This window comes from Temnothorax nylanderi, unplaced genomic scaffold, assembly GCF_030848795.1.
Source record: "Temnothorax nylanderi isolate EJ_2023f unplaced genomic scaffold, tnyl_v1.0 TNYL_tig0016_pilon, whole genome shotgun sequence".
Taxonomy (NCBI): Eukaryota; Metazoa; Arthropoda; class Insecta; order Hymenoptera; family Formicidae; genus Temnothorax; species Temnothorax nylanderi.
In genome coordinates this window covers 1,157,212-1,175,751 of record NW_027249078.1, presented here as the reverse complement: position 1 = coordinate 1,175,751, position 18,540 = coordinate 1,157,212, and the positions used below count along the sequence as shown (strand labels likewise).

The 18,540-nt window shown below is 41.3% G+C and overlaps 1 protein-coding gene across 1 annotated transcript; it reads left to right on the top strand.

Moving 5' to 3' along the window:
• Nucleotides 1-11,521: 11,521 nt before the first annotated feature.
• LOC139768464 (uncharacterized) lies at nt 11,522-18,521 on the top strand. Its single transcript, XM_071698682.1, has 3 exons — nt 11,522-13,405; nt 14,764-15,027; nt 15,335-18,521. The coding sequence occupies exons 2-3, from the start codon at nt 14,772-14,774 to the stop codon at nt 15,391-15,393; spliced, it is 315 nt and encodes a 104-aa protein (XP_071554783.1). The 5' UTR covers nt 11,522-13,405; nt 14,764-14,771; the 3' UTR covers nt 15,394-18,521.
• The last annotated feature ends 19 nt before the right edge of the window (nt 18,522-18,540 follow it).

Sequence of the window (18,540 nt, the reverse complement as noted above, 5' to 3'; positions counted from 1 at the left end):
CTTGAACGAATATTTTATTATTATATTCATTTTGCATCGTATTTTAATATTTTATTTTTGCAAGTAAAATCAAGTTCTAAAATCTGTCTTTACGAGCAATAATAAAAATACACGAGTAAAAAGAATTTATATTTTAATGACGACTCCACTTATGACCATTTATAATATGATTTATATTTTAGTAATTTTAATTTAGCAATTTGTATATGATGATTATTATGCAATATTTACGCAACACTGTTTAAATATTAAAGGATGAAATTTAAACCGCAATACCTCAAGTTAAATACCGTTTTGTTGTTTTTAACTGTGTATCGAAATTTCAATAGTATTATTTTAATTTCATTAGTTTAGTTAAATTAACGACATATTTTTTTAGTAAGAGCAGTGGCGATCTATAGGAGTGATTAAAAATGAGAGAGAGATTCAAATTAAGTATTATAATTTGACACTTTAAACTTATGTAACAATGAATAAGGAACTAAAAAATATCGATTGAGCGATAAGAGATTATTCGAACCGTGAATATTTTGATGTTGGAATTTTCTCTTATTAATTTTAATGCAATGTGATTAAGAGTACGTACTCATAATTGAGAGTTTTAATATGGCGATAAGATCATGTGTACGCATCGTTGCGTTTTGATATTTTTAAAGACCAGCGTTTATTTGTGCTGAACATTCAATAAATCTGAATCGCGGACCATCTTTATGTGACAGATTTGACTGTGCTGTCATAAATGTCACGTCAATGCACATCTCGTCTACTCGATAGGACAGTTGATTTGTCGGGTGAACGCATTGTAACCAGAAAATTGGACTCGCACAAATGATTTACCCATGAAAGTGTTCCGTAATCTTCCCTACAATTAAGAGAACTCTCTTTAAGGTTCCAGTTCCTGTTTTCCTTGGATTATTTTTCCTCGATTTTTCTGTTTTTTGAAGGGTTCAGTTCTGTACGCGTACGAGTTATTAGATTAATAAATAAGCTCGTATAATAATTTATCGTACAAGAGTGACAAATATAAGGTCCCAAAATCCATTTCAAAGGTTGGATCTCTCATTTCCAGACTGGATATTTCAATTATATATTCAAGAGGCGGGGATTAGTAATTTATTACGCGTGGGCGCAATAATCATAATTTATAATTCGCAATTATTTCGCGTGAGTGCGAAATTCCGAATCGGCAAAAATAAATTATCTGGATTACGTGGACGGCTCGCGTGACATATTACGTCAATCAGCCAGTGCGAGTTAGCAAACGAATCGCGCACGCGGCTAAACTCGCACATTACTTCCGCTGTATCATAATCTGTAAAATAATTATTAACGACTGCACAACGGGCGGTCCTGTCTTATTATCACGACGAGTAATTCCTTCCTTCCATCGGGATTCTTGTTACATCATACCGATTTGCTCCAAGTAAAGATATTAGCGTGATTGTGATTATACAATCAATTCAATTATGCCATTAAGAAATCGTTGAACATCAAGGATTTTTTAATAAACGGACATTATTCTGTACCTCTGGCGAGGAAACGTTTATCCTAACAATAAGTAAAGACTACGCGCCGCTTTATATCGTCAATCTGTCATGAAAATTAAATAAATTACGGATAATTGGATGAACAAATATGATATATAATTTATTTTTACATAGCTTCTTAACGTATGATACATTTATTTGCGTATGCTGTAGAAATTATTATTTTTCTCACGGTTTGCGTTATTTAAATCGGTCGTTCTACGAAGTTCGCAATCTCTAGATCTTATAGAGATCGCAAACTTTGAAGTTTGAGATCTATTGATAATAATACGGAAACTCTTGAGAAATCGCGCGCACTCATCTCACGTACTTATTAAGCTTATTAGCTTATCTTACGTACTTATTTTTTATTTAAAGATTATTTGAACGAAAGAAAAGTTTGTGCTTGCCGACCAGTGTTTACGGCACGCGCGCCGGGAAAAAGAAAGTGAGAATAATTTAATCGACGGTCGGCGCAACATGCTTCGCGTTCACTTTGCGATGTAGCTCATTAAAATGAAAGGCCTCCTCTCTCGCTTTGCGTGAGGCGTGTAAACAGGACAGATACGTTGTTGAACTTCGTGGTCGGACTATTGGGAAAAAAAATAATACCGCAACCGTTCTCGCGCCGATCGCGGGGTCCTCGATGAAGAGATTGACAGCGGGATGCTGCAAGTCCTTCACCGTAAACATATATGACAGCGTCGTAACAGCGTTTATTGCTTCTCACAAGCTTCTCTCCCTCTCTCTCTCTTTCTTTCTCTCGTGATGTCGACATCGCGCCACGACGTTATATATATGGCCAGTGTCCTATTTTTTTCATCTTTCGGACGGCAGACAAGGTGTTCCTGTTCCGCGTCACGATTCTTCCTGTGGTTTACGAGTCGACGCATTCAAATGCGATTCACGGACGCGAGCCGAATCTTGCGTAGGTGTTGCATAAATTTCGCGTAAGATCGGAAGAAATTTCACCGAATTCGCATTCGAGGAGTGTCGCGCCGTCGCGTTGTAACAAGGGGGATCCGCGGGGTGGGTCGTGTCGCGTCGTCGCGAAGTCAAGCGTAACCCGCTCGTACGTTTCTAATGAATCGCGCGAGCACGCGTGTAATCGACACGCAACGACGGATTCGTTTGGTCAGATCGACTTTCGGTTCCGATTACGAAAAGCTTTTCCATGCGCGTTATTCGGATTGCTCGTCGTTCAGCCCGTCAGAAGTGATCCTCGCAATCCTTTCGTTAAACGCGAGCTCTTCAGCATCCCATATTACGATTCTGCTCGATCTCTGCACCTGAAATATCGACCATACACTGTTGAATTCGTAGTGTTATTATTATACTCAATTTGAGTCATTTTTAACCATATTATCTATAGATCGCCACTGGCTCCTATTCAATATGTCGTTAATTTAACTAGACCAACGAAGTTAAAATAATAAATTTTGACACTCAGTAAAAAACAATGTTATTTAACCTAAGGTATTGGTTTAAATTGCATCTTTTAATATTTAACAGAATGTATGCTAAAAACAAAAAATTGTCGACAGATTACGACTCGACAGGGGCTTTTCGAGTTTTACGAGCGCCAGCTTTGGAGAACTGTCCCGGCCCCGGCCGGGGTAGTTCTCGCGTCAAGTTGAAAGTTAGGACGCAACGCGCAACCCTCGGTGCAGTCGCACCAGGGCACCAGCCAGTCTCCGCTCGGTCGTCTCCGGCGACTCTCGGTCGCGGCCGGCAAACACGCGCGGCATGCGTCCGGCAACCAGCGCCGTGACCCGTCGGCAGCCGACCAAAGCAGACCAAAGTTAAGTTAAGTCAGACGCCGACGATCGGGAAACGATGTCGCCGTTTTCGTTGTGCGCGCCGCCGTCGCCGTCGACGTCGCCGTCGCTGCCGACGCCGACCGTAGCCGCCTCCAGCTGCAGGCCCGCAGTCGGTGCGCTGGCCGTTTTCTCCGTTTGTCGCGTCACCGCGGCGAGCTCGCATCATCTGTCCGCGTGAATCGCGCGCGGGACGGGACTGCTTGTGCTGCTGCGCCGATTGAAAGCCGCCACTCGCCACTCGCCACTCGCCACTCGCCACTGCCGCGCGACACCCGTCCGTCGCACGTGCACGTTCGCGATACCGAGTATCGCGCGGTCCTCGTGCGAGTATCGATTGCTTCGAGGAAACGCAAGAGGAACGAGCGAGCGAGCGAGCGAGCGAGAGAAAGAGAAAGGTCTTTGCGTTCCGCGTGCGGGTAGCGCGGCCGTTCTGCGCGGCGTCGCGTGGCGTCGCGTCGCGTCGCGTCCCGTCGCGTTGCGTTGCGTTGCGTTGCGTCGCGACGCGCGACGCCTCAGCGACACGCATTTTCACATTCGCGCCCGCCGGCGCGAGGAGACGGCGACGGGCGAGAGGAGACGGGAGGAGGAGAAGGAGTAGAAGGAGTAGTCGGAGTCGGAGTAGGAGTATAGACAACACCAGCAGCGGCAGCGGCGGCGGCGGCGGCGACGGCGGCGGCGGTGGCGGCGTCATCACACGCGTGTACCAGGGCCTAACGAACTCGTGTGTTGTAACAACAGCCGCGAGCGTCGACGCCGCGTCACGGCGGTGTGGCCTGTGGCCGCGCGCGATAACGCACACGGGAAAGGGACGCACACGGCGGCCGGCGACGCGGCAACACGCAGCAACGTCACGTCCCTCGATGGTGAGTCTGTGAATCGGCGCCGACGTCACGCGCGCGTCACGGCGAGTAAACGCGGAGCGCTCCTTTTTACGGTCGAGATAAGCGGCGGCCGGCGATGACGGCAACGCGGCGACGATTTTGCGTAACACCAACTCCCCGGGGAAGGTCACGCGTGGACTTTCATTCCCGAATCTGATGCTCGCGAGGTCGTCGTTCCCTTTTCCCTTCACCTTCACCTTTGCTCCTCATTTGTCGCGAGTTCGTTTCCTTTTCTGCTTTCTTTATTCATTGTTGTTCTTCACGCCGCGCCGCGTGCCGTCTTACCAATATCAGCTCGTTCCTTTCATCACTCTCCGTCCCTTTTCCACTCGTGCTCGCGCGCGGGAGGACGCGCGAGCGAGACGGAGGACGAAAATCGTGACGCGAATGCGAAGCGCGCAGTACGAGAAACGGCTTTATTCGTCCGCGAAATCCCTCCACCTGGTATTCCCGGTAACGAGGATCGATGCATTTCTTCGCGTACGATTTATCGTTTTCCAATGGACGTGGCAGTCAGGTCTTCCGGATGAGATTGAGCCTCGTCGAAAACGAGAGCGGAAAAAATTTACCGATAATTAGTCGATAATCTGTCGCGATCGCGATCTAATTTCCGTCATTTTTCAGATTAATTAGTAAACTGGTTGTGGTGAAGAAATATAAAAGGCGCGGATATATTACGTTCGGGTTTTTACACAATTTATGCAATCGTTATGCAATCGTGTGAAATAATTTAGCGGTAGTCGAATGGATTTATTTATTCGATATTTGAAATTCTTTTTTATCCTAAACACATATTTTTTAGAGCCCAAAATAGTTTTATTTCTATCTCTATTTTCAAGAATTATTCATAATTTCCCTTTTCTAAACTATCGATTATATTATCCAGCCTTTCACGCCGAATTGTATTCTTTATCCATACTGTATCCGTACTACATCGGCATAGGATTCACTAAAAATTAATTTTCTGCTAGATCTTTATGCATCTTTATTATGTCACATTTTGTTATTCTTCAAACACGCTGCTCAATCCTGTTTGGCTCAATCAAAGTTGGCAATCGATCGGCATTCTTGGACTTCTCACGCGACTTCTATACACTCCGCCATTTGTACATAACTATGTAAACTATGACATTTACGTGTATAATCGTTAAAACAGTGATTCCTAACCAAGAATTCATGCGTTCTTTACGGAATGTGCCAGATTGATAATTAATTGCTATTTTTGTCGACAAACCGTACAGTCGTACCTATGTATTTCTTAAGAGGATGCGAGAATATATTCTGGGAGATCAGGTTATAAGAACCACTGCATTAGAAATTCTCTTTAATTTTCTTGATATTATACGGAGTATTCCAGCTCTAATGAACCATCTTTCATCATCAAGTCACAAATCGCTTGATGTTTCCTTAATGAAGATCGAGAGACATCATCATTTATTGTCAGTTTTTCGTTAGATTAAATAACTTTTCGCAAATAAATTAAATGTACAGGTTTCCCCCGCTATGCGAAAGTAGAGCGTTCCTAAGAAACTTTTCGCAAGTCGAAATGACGTAAAGCGAAGAAGCTTTTCACCTTTTTTCGTAAAAGCGAAAATCCTCTTCGGACTTCTTTCGGTTAGGCGAAAATAGGTACTAATGTAGGTCTTTCATAAAAGCGAAGTGGCGTGAAGCGAACTTTCGAAAAGCGGGGAATATCTGCATCTTTAAAAATTATACATCTGTTAAAGTAAAGTATAAAATTAAGCCAGGGACAAAATTTTATTGTCTATTTATTGGTCGGGAAGCTTCTTTCGTTTTCATCTATTGATTCCTCGGCGCCTCGACGAAAGATTGACTCGAAGAAAGATTGATCAAAGCATCCGTAGATGAAGGGGGGAAGGAAGGTCTTCTCTATAATGTTTCTTAAATAATCGCTTCGTCTCTTTCTCACGATGTCGTCATGTGTCGAACTCAAGGGCAAAGCCGGTATATGCGTGATTGAGAAATCACATGGGAAACCTTTTGACTCATTTTCGGGCTGATCAGGTCTATCTTGCGGGCTCGATTGCTTGATTACTTTACTGTGCGTTGAATTGCGTCAACGTATAGACCGACTCGAGGCCGAGTGGTTAAATGCGCGAGACACTTTTGGAGTATCACACGGTCGAAATTGATCAATTTTCCGAGTTGTTACCGGTAAATGGTACTCGATCGTCGGAATATGGCGTCCCCATTCAAACGTAAAATGCGATTATGTAAAATTATATGAACAAACGCTCCTGTAATGACAATTGAGAATTGTAAAGCGAAAATAAAAATACTTGGAAATTTCAAAGCGAATCAATTGACCATCCGATATCTGGCTTTGTCATTAATGCCGACGAAGCGGGAATTCTTTTCCATTTTAACACGTCGACAAGTAAATTGGCTCGCGAAACAAATTTGAGTAAATTAGAATGCTTTTTTAAAGTTCGCGATTATTATACGTTTCAAACTTCTCTATTTTGCGACTAACAAGACGCAGACTAACAAGACGATTCTAAGACGTAATCGTATATGTTGCTCAACGTTTCATGGAGATCGCGTGACAAGTCGAGAACGTTGTCTGTCCGTGTTCGTCCGCTCTTACGCGACTCGTGTAACTTACCGGGGTTCTTATCTCGACTTGCTGATTTCTCAACAACGTTAACAACGTAAATACGCGAAGGGTGCGTTAACGAAAATCCTGATCGATAAAATTAGATTTACTCGAGGAACAAAAAAAAAACCGCACCGAAATGTCGGCGATCAATAACGTTCTCGGCGCGTTCCTTGTTCCATTTTTCCGAGATTGGACCTTATTATCTCTAAGTAAGTTTCCTCGTTTTACCTGGCGATGTCAGGGCGTATCGATCGACTCGTGAATACGCGAGTATGCGGATAATAATAAAGATACCGAGAAGTCGAAGACGAAGGATCGATCTCCCTAGATTATTTCGATGACACGGATCATAATTATCTGCCTGTCGGTCATCATTTGTGGAGCTTCTTTTTCGACTTTATCTCTCGCGATAGCAATGGCTGACCGTGAATATATAAAACCTAATTCAGAAGGATGCCATAGCTACTATAGAGTTAGGGAAAATCCATTTGCGTTCCGTGAATGATTTCGATGTAGAATTTTTCCGCTTCGTGCAATAGAGATCGAAGGCGAACCGTGTCTGATTGAGGGTTCGGCATGCAACGACGGATAATCGATATCGATATCGATATCGATATCGATTCAATAAGGGCAACACTATTATTGTCCGATCAAATTCTGCATGTATTCGTAGAATGTTACTCTGACATGCTACTGTGACATTATGTCATCTCACTGAGAACGTGAGTGTCAGGGTTGGACTTGACATCGCGACGAGCTAGAGACACCTTATCAAGAAAGAAATATCTACTTTTCAATAATTAACAGTAAAGTTTATGAAAAGACGCGCAAAAGTTTTGGAAATTTATTTTAACTTCTTCTGCACTATCGTCGACTTTAGTCAAATAATATTTAATTTTTTATTTAAACGTCTTTAGTTAATTTTCCATTTATTAAAAATAAATAAAAATTTTTGTATAGAAGGTTGCGTGTATCTTGAAAGTCTTCACTTCGTATCGTATTAAATCGCGAAACGGAGTCGCGAGAAATTCTTATTAGCTCGTTTTGAGTACCCTGAATTTGTCAATTAAAGTAATTTTAGATGTACACGCGAGAAACGCTCATTGCGTCAGTGTCTGCGTCATTTACGCGGATAACGATGCTGTATTAACGACTATAGGTGATGACTTCACTTTCCGCCCACGCACTATGATCCCAATTAGTACCTACCTGTGGTGCGTGACTTTACATATGCGACTCGTAAATAAAGGGTCGATTTGCCAATTATCTATATATTCTATACAACGACTCTCTTTTGAATGGCGGCAGTTTGTGCTCCGCTCCGCTCCTTCGCCGCGATGAAAATACATATATCTCACGCGAAGCACCCACCTGACCTGCTAAAAATAGCGAGAGTACCCGCTCCTTCCGTCACCGTTTCATTCGAGTAACATTAATTTTACAAATGCTGATAAATAGTTAGAAAAGTCTCACAGAAACTTCCGTGTCTGATCGACGATAAAGTCCACCTAAAGCTAATTGCGAGAAATATTCTTCCTCAAGAGATGTCATAATGTTAATTCATCATTAATTATATTAAATTAGATATGACAGCAGAAGAGAAACAAGAAGCTACATGTAAGTTTTTCCGTAATATACGTTGAACTACAGGTGAACACGTTTCGAGATAAAACAATCTTGTGAGAAGATAATTTATTATTTTTAGCTCGCGAATAATTAATTTATAAGCGCGACGTGGAAAAAAAGATTCATTTATTCCGACGTGCATTGTAAAAAAAATCGTTTGATTTCGCTTTTGTTTGACGTCGCCTCTGACGTCAGGATCCGACATAGGTGCTGAGTGACGTGTCAGAAGCCTTAATATTCCTAAAAGACGGTCCTCTGTCCCTGATCGAAAGCGGATCTCAATTTGGTTCTGCATCGCCGCGTAAATGACGTGCAATATCGATGAGGTGATGCATACGGTGACATGCAATCCTTTATTCTAGCAGCTAGCTGATCAGCAGATTGCTTTATTCCGATAAGCTTCCGCGACACGCACATCTCTGGAGTCTTTCCACGTGTCATTAAAGGATTTATTTATCAAACCTAATACGACATAAGCCTCTGACCCGCATCTGACTCCAAGAAATAGAGCAAAAATAAAATTTCCCTTGGAAATATTCTAAGGGAAATTTTAGATACTTGAGAAATTTTCCGCGAACCTTTTGAGGCCATATTTCTCTTCAAATGCAAATAAAAGAGAACGCGTTCCCTTCGATTTTTCCATTTTATTAAAGGAAACAAAATCATATTTATTCATACAACGTTTCGTCACAGCGTTTATTTGCCTATCAAAATATTATTTAAAGTAAATTTAACGCGTCAATTTATTTATTTCTTGTTAGCAGTGTAATTTTATACTCGCTGCTCTTTTTCCCTTGAGATTTAAAATTCTGTGAATAATACTGGCACAATAGGTATTCATACAGAAATCTGCATAATCGCGTAAGATTTATTGAAATGGTAAAGCGAGGCTTCGCATAAATAGGCGCATCTTTATTGTTGTTGTATTATTTATAATTTTAAATAACGGAAGTATTATCGCGTCTTTGGTTACATAAGTAAAGTGCTTATTGCAACGTCGAAGCGGAACGTTGATTTGCACCAGAGATTTTTCCTTGCAATATGCGTCATTTTTTTTCCTTCGATGCCACTTTGTTGAATACTGCAGCGAATGCATGTTTGTATTTCCAGCTCTCTGGTAGACGCACGTGTTAACCTGCAAAAATGTTTATCCTACATTAAAATATGAATATTACATTCTTTCTTGCGCAGAACGTATGCAAACTTATTTTTCACCTTCGCACATTTCTCCTTCCAACATTTAAAAAATGCAGACGTTTGTTATAGAGAGAATATAGAGATATTGTGCCTTTGAGAGATCGATGTTGCACCCCGATTTATTATTTGATAAATATAAAATTAAAATTAAAGGGGCTTAAAAATTAAAAAAAAAACTTTGATTAAAAAAGTCTTTTGTAGAACTCGTAAAAAATGTACTTTCAAAGTACGACAACTTTCTTAATTAAGCACCTTGTATAACTGAGCTCTCGAAGTAATTATCTTTTATATAACTGTTTCTCGTACTTCGCGAGAAGGAAAAATTTTATGGTTTCGGAGAATACAAGTCGAGACGCCGGAAAATCTCTTTTGAGGAAATTCGCTAGAGATGACGATCGTGGAAGCGTCTTCTTATCGTTCGTTGCCTTCTGGAATTATCAAGTCATTATCTTGATGTGGACTTATTTAGCTCTTTCGTTTATGTTGTTCAATTTCGTTTTTCCTCCTCTCTCATTGCTTCGGTGTTCCGACAATATAAACAGTTTTATCATTTACAATCGGGCGCTTCGGGTGGATGTATGAATCATGAATGAGTATAAAGCACCTTCGCGATTGTGTGTGCACTCCGCTCGTATTCGCTTGACATGTGTTATGTTACGATTGATATTATCTTCCAAGGTTGGATGCGCGGTTTACGGAAATGCAGTCCACGTCCTCGCGGGATTAAATCTGCGGACGTGGAGATACAATATGTGAACTTTGAAATTTCAAGACAAGCCGAAAAACTAATCTCGAATGTTTACGTCGTAATTCGGACGAAATACCGTTCTTCCTTATTTTTCAATAAATTTAATCAAATATAAATATTTAATTGACAATTAATTAATAATTTATTGATATTAATATTTATGTATCAGTGTATATTAATATATAAATACGGATATATATATTGTATATATATTTATATGTAAATATTCTCGTAATAGAAGAATCTGATTTCCCTAATTCTGAATGATGATTTGCACTTAATCGCGATGTATTATGTTAGTTATTTTTGTAATCCATCACTATATTGTTTTCTGCTGTATATTATTAAAATACGAATATATTAAGTTTGTGGAAACAGTCTGTCATGTTAAAAAAAATCTCGATGTTGTATATTCTATATTACAATTTGCATCTATTTGTGATATATTAATCATTTCCGTATATTAATTATTTTCTTGTTATTGACAGAAAGAATTGCAAAGAGGAAAAAAGAAACAAAACTCGATTAAAACTATTTTATACCATCACTCCGATGTTTATCTCTTGTGTGTGTTTTCATGATCTGAATATTTATAATACTTTCAAATATTTGAATATTCCCAGTCAGATCGTTTTGGAGTTTTACGACGAATATGTTCAAATATAATTTACATGTGTTTTTGACCGGATAACCTTCGGAAACAAGTTTTTATTATCTATACGAAAATTCGCACAAAGAATTAATCATTGAAGTCTATCGTGGCTTCCGGGAAGCGGTTTTGTTTTCGCGCAGGAAAGAACGGGCAAAATTTTTCCCACAAGTTCTGCATATCTTGGCACGCTCGCGCAAGACGAGCTCGTGACGATACGTTCGTTTGATTCGTCCGGATTTCCGACGCCATGTAGATTTTCGTCGATAGCAGGGAGTTTGTAATACAACGAAAACATACGATTAGGTGAAGCTGCGCAAAGTGCTGCCCGACGACGGCAGCGGCGGTGGCGGTTCCTCGCGACAACGACGGTTGTTCCTCGCCACTTCCGGCTATACATCGCGCAAGGGATATCGAAGAAAGTTTACACGTGCAAAAGGTACCGTTTGCTGACCTCGTGCTCTCGTAACAACCTAACAACTAATCCAGTCAAATTATCTGGACTAACTCACGCATAGCGCATACTAATTTGACTAATCTTCTATGACGGTCTTCGGCCACTCTTCGCGAATTATTTCGCGACGTAGAATCTTCCGCGAACTCCGGAAATCATTCGGCGCACTTTGGAAGCTGAGCGGCTGAGCCCAGTTGAATCGATAGCGTGTTTTAGGAAGCGACGTTAAACGAGACGCAATATCCCAGTAAGTTGCTAACTATATACGTATCGACAAATATGCCCGGCGTATAAACATCGAGTTTAATTATTTGGAAATGGTTCGTATGTAAATAAACTTGATATTTAACGTGCAGTAGTATTTTCATGTTATAATTATCTCCTGCAACACGCTCCGCCACTTTCGCAGCGTAATCTTTGTAGGACACATTAAAATAGCGAAAACGAGATAAGGCGAGTTTCGAGATAAAACGAAAGCCCGCGATGACGGTTTATCGATTTTCACCCACGATGCGATATATACCTACGTTATTTACTTGGCGAAATCTCTGTTGCGTCATGCGCATTCTCAGAGAGACGTGTTGTACTTACCGTTCTAATAGCAGCAGCTATATCTACTCGAGTCGTAGCGCGTTTTCCCGAACAATTAACTTAATCTTCGCAAATTGGTCCCGCTTTCGGATCGACCAGGCACTTCGCGAGGTCATTTCACACCGCTATCGCCACGTAAATATATCACCTTTACAAAACACGTCACTAATCACATGTGAAGGTGAAATGGGCAAAAATAAGAGCTGATTAAAATGCACATTGCAGCTCGGAAAAAGCGGCTAACAACGTCGTGTTAATCCGCTTATAAAATTTGTCGTCGCATTTTTCGCAAATCTAGTAAGTAGGTTTAGTTTGAGTTTTCTTTGTAATACGGAAAGATTTTGTGCTGGAAAACGGGCTTGGAATCATCTGCATTGAGATATTCGCACATCGATGATGTAACATGACGTACTTGAGGTGTATATCGCATATTTTGCTATAAATTATACTTGAAAGAAGAATGTGACGTGATTCCGGGTAGCGTGAGACCCGTTACCGCGATATTATCTGAAATGTTTCCATTTAAGGCAACAGATATAAAGGATAATTTAAGGCAGTAGATACACATCTCAATATTTACGTCTTTACATAGACAGTGTCTTAGAAATATCGCTCTCTCTTTTATTTGAAAATTTTCGGCGAGTTTGAAGACGATCTCTCGAGACATTAATAATTCCTGTCATAAACATATTCTAGATGTTTTTAAGGACCAAGCTCTTAAAGCGTGCTATATAATAGACAAAGACAATTCCTTCAGTTAATCTCGCATTTTCAGCCAGGTCCTCGTAATTGATCGAAGCGTTTAATATTGAAAACGGAGAAGAGGCAGCTAGAGTGCTCGATCAAATTTTCGTCAGTAAAAAATCGAAGTAATCGTCCCTCGTGGAGTAGTTTCGGCGTACTCATTTTCTCGTCAGCTGTGTACACACGCACCGGCGCCGTCGCGCGTCGTAAGCGATTATAGACGTCGGCATTTCGTCGGCTCTTCCTCCGTCGATCTCCTTTCCGAGACGGCAGTTTCGCGCGGCGAACGTTACACGATCGCCATCGTAATCGGCGACGATAATCGTGTCGCGCGCGATTCCGGAATCTCGTAGATATGGGATACGTGCCAGTGCACGAATCTTGCGAGGAGGCTGATAAAAGTTTTCAACGCGGCGGTCCGCCCGCGCCGTTGCAGGAAGGTATGACGCTTTAGATCAGTTGCCCGCCGATCTCGTCGCGGCCGCGCTCAATATCTCGCGTCGTCCTTCGGTGCGCGGAAATTTTTCAGGTCGACGGAGAAGTATCTAGGTGAGTGCTCGCGGAAAATCAGTCCGCAACCCCCGCGAAACGGGGAGCTGCGCGCAGACACATTCGCTGATATCGAGTTTTCCACAAGCTACCCTTTTAACATAAAATGAGAATTTTAGGTATTATTCGGCATTGTCGGTATTGTTTGAAATTTATCTCGTGTGTATTTATGTACGCGGCGCATGTGAAGATGACTCGTGAAAATACGGGTAATATTTATCCAGGGGAATCCTCCCTTAAAACAACGAGGAAATAAATTATTAGTTTCGTGATAAACATTGAGGATACAGTTACGGTCTGACAAGTCTATGTTTTAATCCTTTTGATACCGATGTGAGTTAAATGTCGCGTAAAGAGATGCTGAAATGTATATCTCATTGTTCAGCGTATATAATACGCGTCTGCTTTTGAGCCGTGCAACGCTATGTTTTCTCACGATCGATCTCGCGTGTGCTCGTGCCGTAAAATGCAAAGTGTAATTAAAATGCCACGATATAATTAACGAGTTAAACTATCGTTATAGGATAGACAAGAACTATGTGCAATGCAACAAAAAACTGGCGACGGTAAATTAAATATGGTGCATGCTTTCAGCGCGCATAACATCATAACGTTTGCTCGTGACTTTTTTTCGAAATTATAATTTACATAACAAATAAATTGAAGATATGTGAATGTGCACGTCGTGCCTAAAGGCGATCTTTGTATCCTCATAGCTTTTAATTAGCGTTAAATTTATTCGATATAACCATGATAATGAAATCGTGACGATTAAGCCCTAGAAGTATAATTAATGAAGAAATTGCGCGCCCTTTATATATTTCAACGCAGATTCGTATATTTATAATACTTTCTTATATTAAGGAAGGTGCCGTAAATTGTATATGTGTGAGCGAATGTGTGTGTGCGTGCTACGTCTATCGCTATAATCTCAATCAACTTTATTATCATATCTCAAGCTTTTGACCAGCCTCTCCGAACCGAAGGTTGTTTTATTCTGCAAAATCTAATTAATAATTCTGGTTCACCGAAGCTTAATTAACAGTTTTATTAATTCTCAATCTGCAATGTCGGTACGTGACACTGTTCGTAACCTCTCTGCTTCCATCTTTTCGTTTCTGTTTTTCATTGATTGTTATTACAATTTCTTATCTAGTTGCTTTAAGCCAAAATATCGCTTAAATATTATCACGAATTTTTTTATTTTCTCCACGTAAAAAAATATATATATTAATGAAAAGAAAGATAACAATGTTAAAAATTAAGAGTTATAATATTTAATTATAACGCGGAGTAGCGTTTGAAACGCCAATTGCGGAGCGTCGAGCACAAACACAGGATTTGGCGTATCTTTGCAGTGCTGAGGATGCTGACGCCGAGGCGAGCGGGGCCGGTGGGCCCCGAGGAAATCGGGGACGGGCCCGGTGACAAGGGTGCGAGCAGCGCGACGAGCGGCTCGGTCACCCCAGGCGGCTCCTACGAGAACGGCGACAACTCGAAGGAGTTTCTGTCGACCGGAAGGACCGGCAGGAGGAACGCGCTACCGGACATCCTCGGCCGGCACGCCGAGACCGGCCTCTCCGACCTATCAGACCGTTTCGAGGATCTGTCCACCAATACAGGTGTCAATCCACCTTATTCCTCTGCCGCACACGATCTCGAACAGGGAGACTGTAATTAATAAATAACGATTAAAGAAAGTATTTTTTTGCTCTGCCTCGTTCGCACCATCTGGCCTGGGCATGCACATATTTATGCTCCACTCGATTTATCGGAGTATTACAAAACAAATCTTCGCTTATCGCATTTTTTGTTTTGGGAAGACCCAAAAGAAACATGTTCTTATTTGATGTTATATTTTCGATTTGGCCACGCAGTGTTGTTCTTTCGAAGGGGAACTTGGGTCGCTTAAGGCCCCATGTGTTACAGATGCTACCAACAGCGGGCAGGATCCGAACATACCGAGCACCTCGAAACAGCACGGCTGACATGCCCGTGAAACTTCGTAGCGGATCTCGCTGTTGCGACACATTGGGTCTTTCCATCACCGATGACGACGACGATGAGGACGATGGAAGCATGTATCGTTTCTATGAACAAAGTCCTCGAATGCTCTTTGACTCACGTTATTGCGATAGAATGTATCGATGAACGATTGATGCGCGTAAGCGGCGAATCGAACAAGCGTTTCGTCGTTTGCTAGGGAATGTTGGACAATATTTGACGGAAAGCTGACAGAGTTTGTGTTCGAAGGAAATCGATGGAAAATTGAAGGGTTTAATGCAAGAAATCGTTAAATCATAATTTTTGTAAGATTTGCTCTCAATTTTGCAGGTAAACCTTACAAATTATGGATTTGTCTCACTCGTACAATGAATTTTTCGAATAGCACTCAAAGGGAACCAATGCATGATCTTTTGCCGTTAAAGTAAGATCGACCGGTGACACGAATAAAAAATACCAAGAGATTAGTTTTGCCAGATAAATCCATCAGTAGCTTGCGCGGAACATTAGAATCATCCACGTTTATCTTCTCGGACTAAAAGTGAGATACGCTTTGACTCATTGTCAGTGAAACGAAAACAGATGTAAATAAAAGCTGAATTGTTCATAACCTGAAAATTTTTTATTTTATTTTCTTGTTACTGAAATACGAGCCAAAAATATAAAATTTGCAAAAGTGTTTTCCAGCGATTGAACATTTTCTATGTTAAATAATTGACGATTTATTACATATTTCTGTACGTATACTATATAGTCTGTTAGAATTCTACCGTATTCCGTATTAAAACTGGCAAAGTAAATATATTGAGGCAGTTAAACTCGCTAAATGTAATATAATATTTGACTCGACTCTGGCTTTGTTAATAACGATGCCGTTTTAAAAATACAATGGCTACGTGTGCATGTGTGTGTGTGTGTGTGTGTGTGTGCGCGCGATACATATTTTTAATAAAGTTTCTACGAAGGCCCTTTTTATTTTATATTATGCGATTTATTAATTAAAAATACTGCGAGAAAGAGGAGCCAATGGGAAACGTGCCATCAAAAAGACTCGTAAAATAATTTAGAATTTTCCACTTTGTGCTCTTGTTAAATTTTACAAGTTCCGCCCTGTAAATAGTGGGAGAGTTAATTGTACGCTTTTAATAACCAGGAGCGACATTAATATTAATACACAGTGTATCCATGACAAATACGAGTATTAATTACATCATATATTGTAGAATTACCGCATCCTTCCTAAAAATTGCGTACTTTGTGACGTCGCTGCAATATATACATAACAGGGTGTCCTACATCGCGTTAAATCCCAGATCCTTCATTTCGGCTCGTAATTCCAGATTCGTTGATCAGTCTGGTTGCAACAGGATCTAGGTTGCAGCAAACGATGGCCTCGTTTGAGATATTTGCCAACGACTCGAAAAATCTATCTAATTTATAAGTGAGATTTAATGCGGCCGAAACTCCACACGCGCTTTCGACGAGACGCGCTCGTCTTTTCCCCAAATAAATTTTGTTGGTTCTAAACTCGCGGTGAGAAAATACATGTATATGAGAGTGGCTTTTCAACATAGTTTCGAGGTAGAACGATACGTCGTGTGAAATTAACTCCGAGGTCTCACGTCCATAATTTCTCCTTTAAACATCTACCTTGGAAATATAAATCGCGCTTGCAACATTTAAGTTACGAGGTACAGTATTAGGGCGTAATTTTATTAAACGTTGCGCATTTACCTAGGCCGCTCCGGTATCGCGCGATTATCTCTTTTCATTAACGTTATGCAGCAACGTTAACGGCAAAGCGCGAAGTACCGAGACACTTTTAGCGGCCGAAACACCGATTAGATGTTTGTACAGATGGAATCAAGTGAATAATAGCGTATACTAGCATACAACAGCGGATGTGTACATACGTGTAGATTATTTGAGGGTGATACAACACAATTCACTCGATCGCGAAGGTTGTCCTGGATTTTCACGAACATGCGTATGAGCATAGTTAGTTAAGTTAATCAATAAGGTATATTTAACGTACGATTAAATCTGTATATAGGCAAGTATCATGTAATCGCGCACACGCCCGTATTCTCAACGTACGTCTTACGCTAAATACGTAATAGTCGCTCGACGTTCGTCTCAATCGTTTGCGTTTCAAGCGGTTTTTTTTCTGCGCTGGGCAAACGAAAGCTAGGGTTAGGGACATGGCATGAAGTGTACGTCGAGAATATGGATCACGTTCCCTGCGTGACATAAATAAACATTTTTGGACTTGCGTGTCTCTCGCGCGATTGCCGAGAAACATTGGTCTTTAGGCATTTCGAGGGACGATAGACGAGGAGGGAAACATTCTTGGCAACTTGTTACGACGCAGAACGCTCTGGCGATAAAATTAAACGATTCATATCTATACCGATAAGATCAATCCGGGAACGAATTTGTCGCTCCCTCTATTTCGGCCGTTACAGTACCGTTACAGTACCGCCAAGACTCTCGATAAGTATTCCGCGGAAACGTGTGTGATAAGCAACGATTGATAAATGATCTCTAATCAAATTCGTGTTGCGCTATCTAATCGTGCGATGCTTATATTTTAAGAATCGACTGCGCTTTCGAGCGACGGAGGTGGGATCCGAGCGTCGATAATGTGTTTTTCACCTGCGTACCTGCTTTTCGTAGTCAATAATGGTATCGCGTCGACCGGAGATAACGGTCAACGTTGTAAACGGGTGTTTGTACGACAAAAAAAATAGCGGATTGAACAGACCCGATCCACTCGAACGATAGCCGCCCGACGTTCGCGATTAGTATTTCGACGCAAATGATTTCCGCGCGCGTCGACGATCCGGGCCGCGATAACGCGTGATCACACCTATAATACGTAATTGCGCCCCCGATAACACCGGTCTACGATACCGCTGCAATTATTGTTAAAAAATAATGGAGATCGATCGCGCGGCGCGAAGCACGGTCGAGTATCCCCCATGGCCTTTGTGCGCGAGTGTAATAATTTCCCGCGAGGATGAGAGACTCGTGCGCGCGCGGAGAAGATCGACACACGATTGTAAAACGATGTACTTCTACCCGTGGGAACACAATACAATTTTGATTCATACGTGCGCAAACTCCTTACG

Bases quoted from the DNA above. Each gene is read 5' to 3' on its own strand.
- LOC139768464 (XM_071698682.1), top strand. From the start codon at position 14,772: ATGCTGACGCCGAGGCGAGCGGGGCCGGTGGGCCCCGAGGAAATCGGG. The intron at 15,028-15,334 runs GTGTCAATCCAC...CATGTGTTACAG, and splicing joins GGATCTGTCCACCAATACAG to ATGCTACCAACAGCGGGCAG.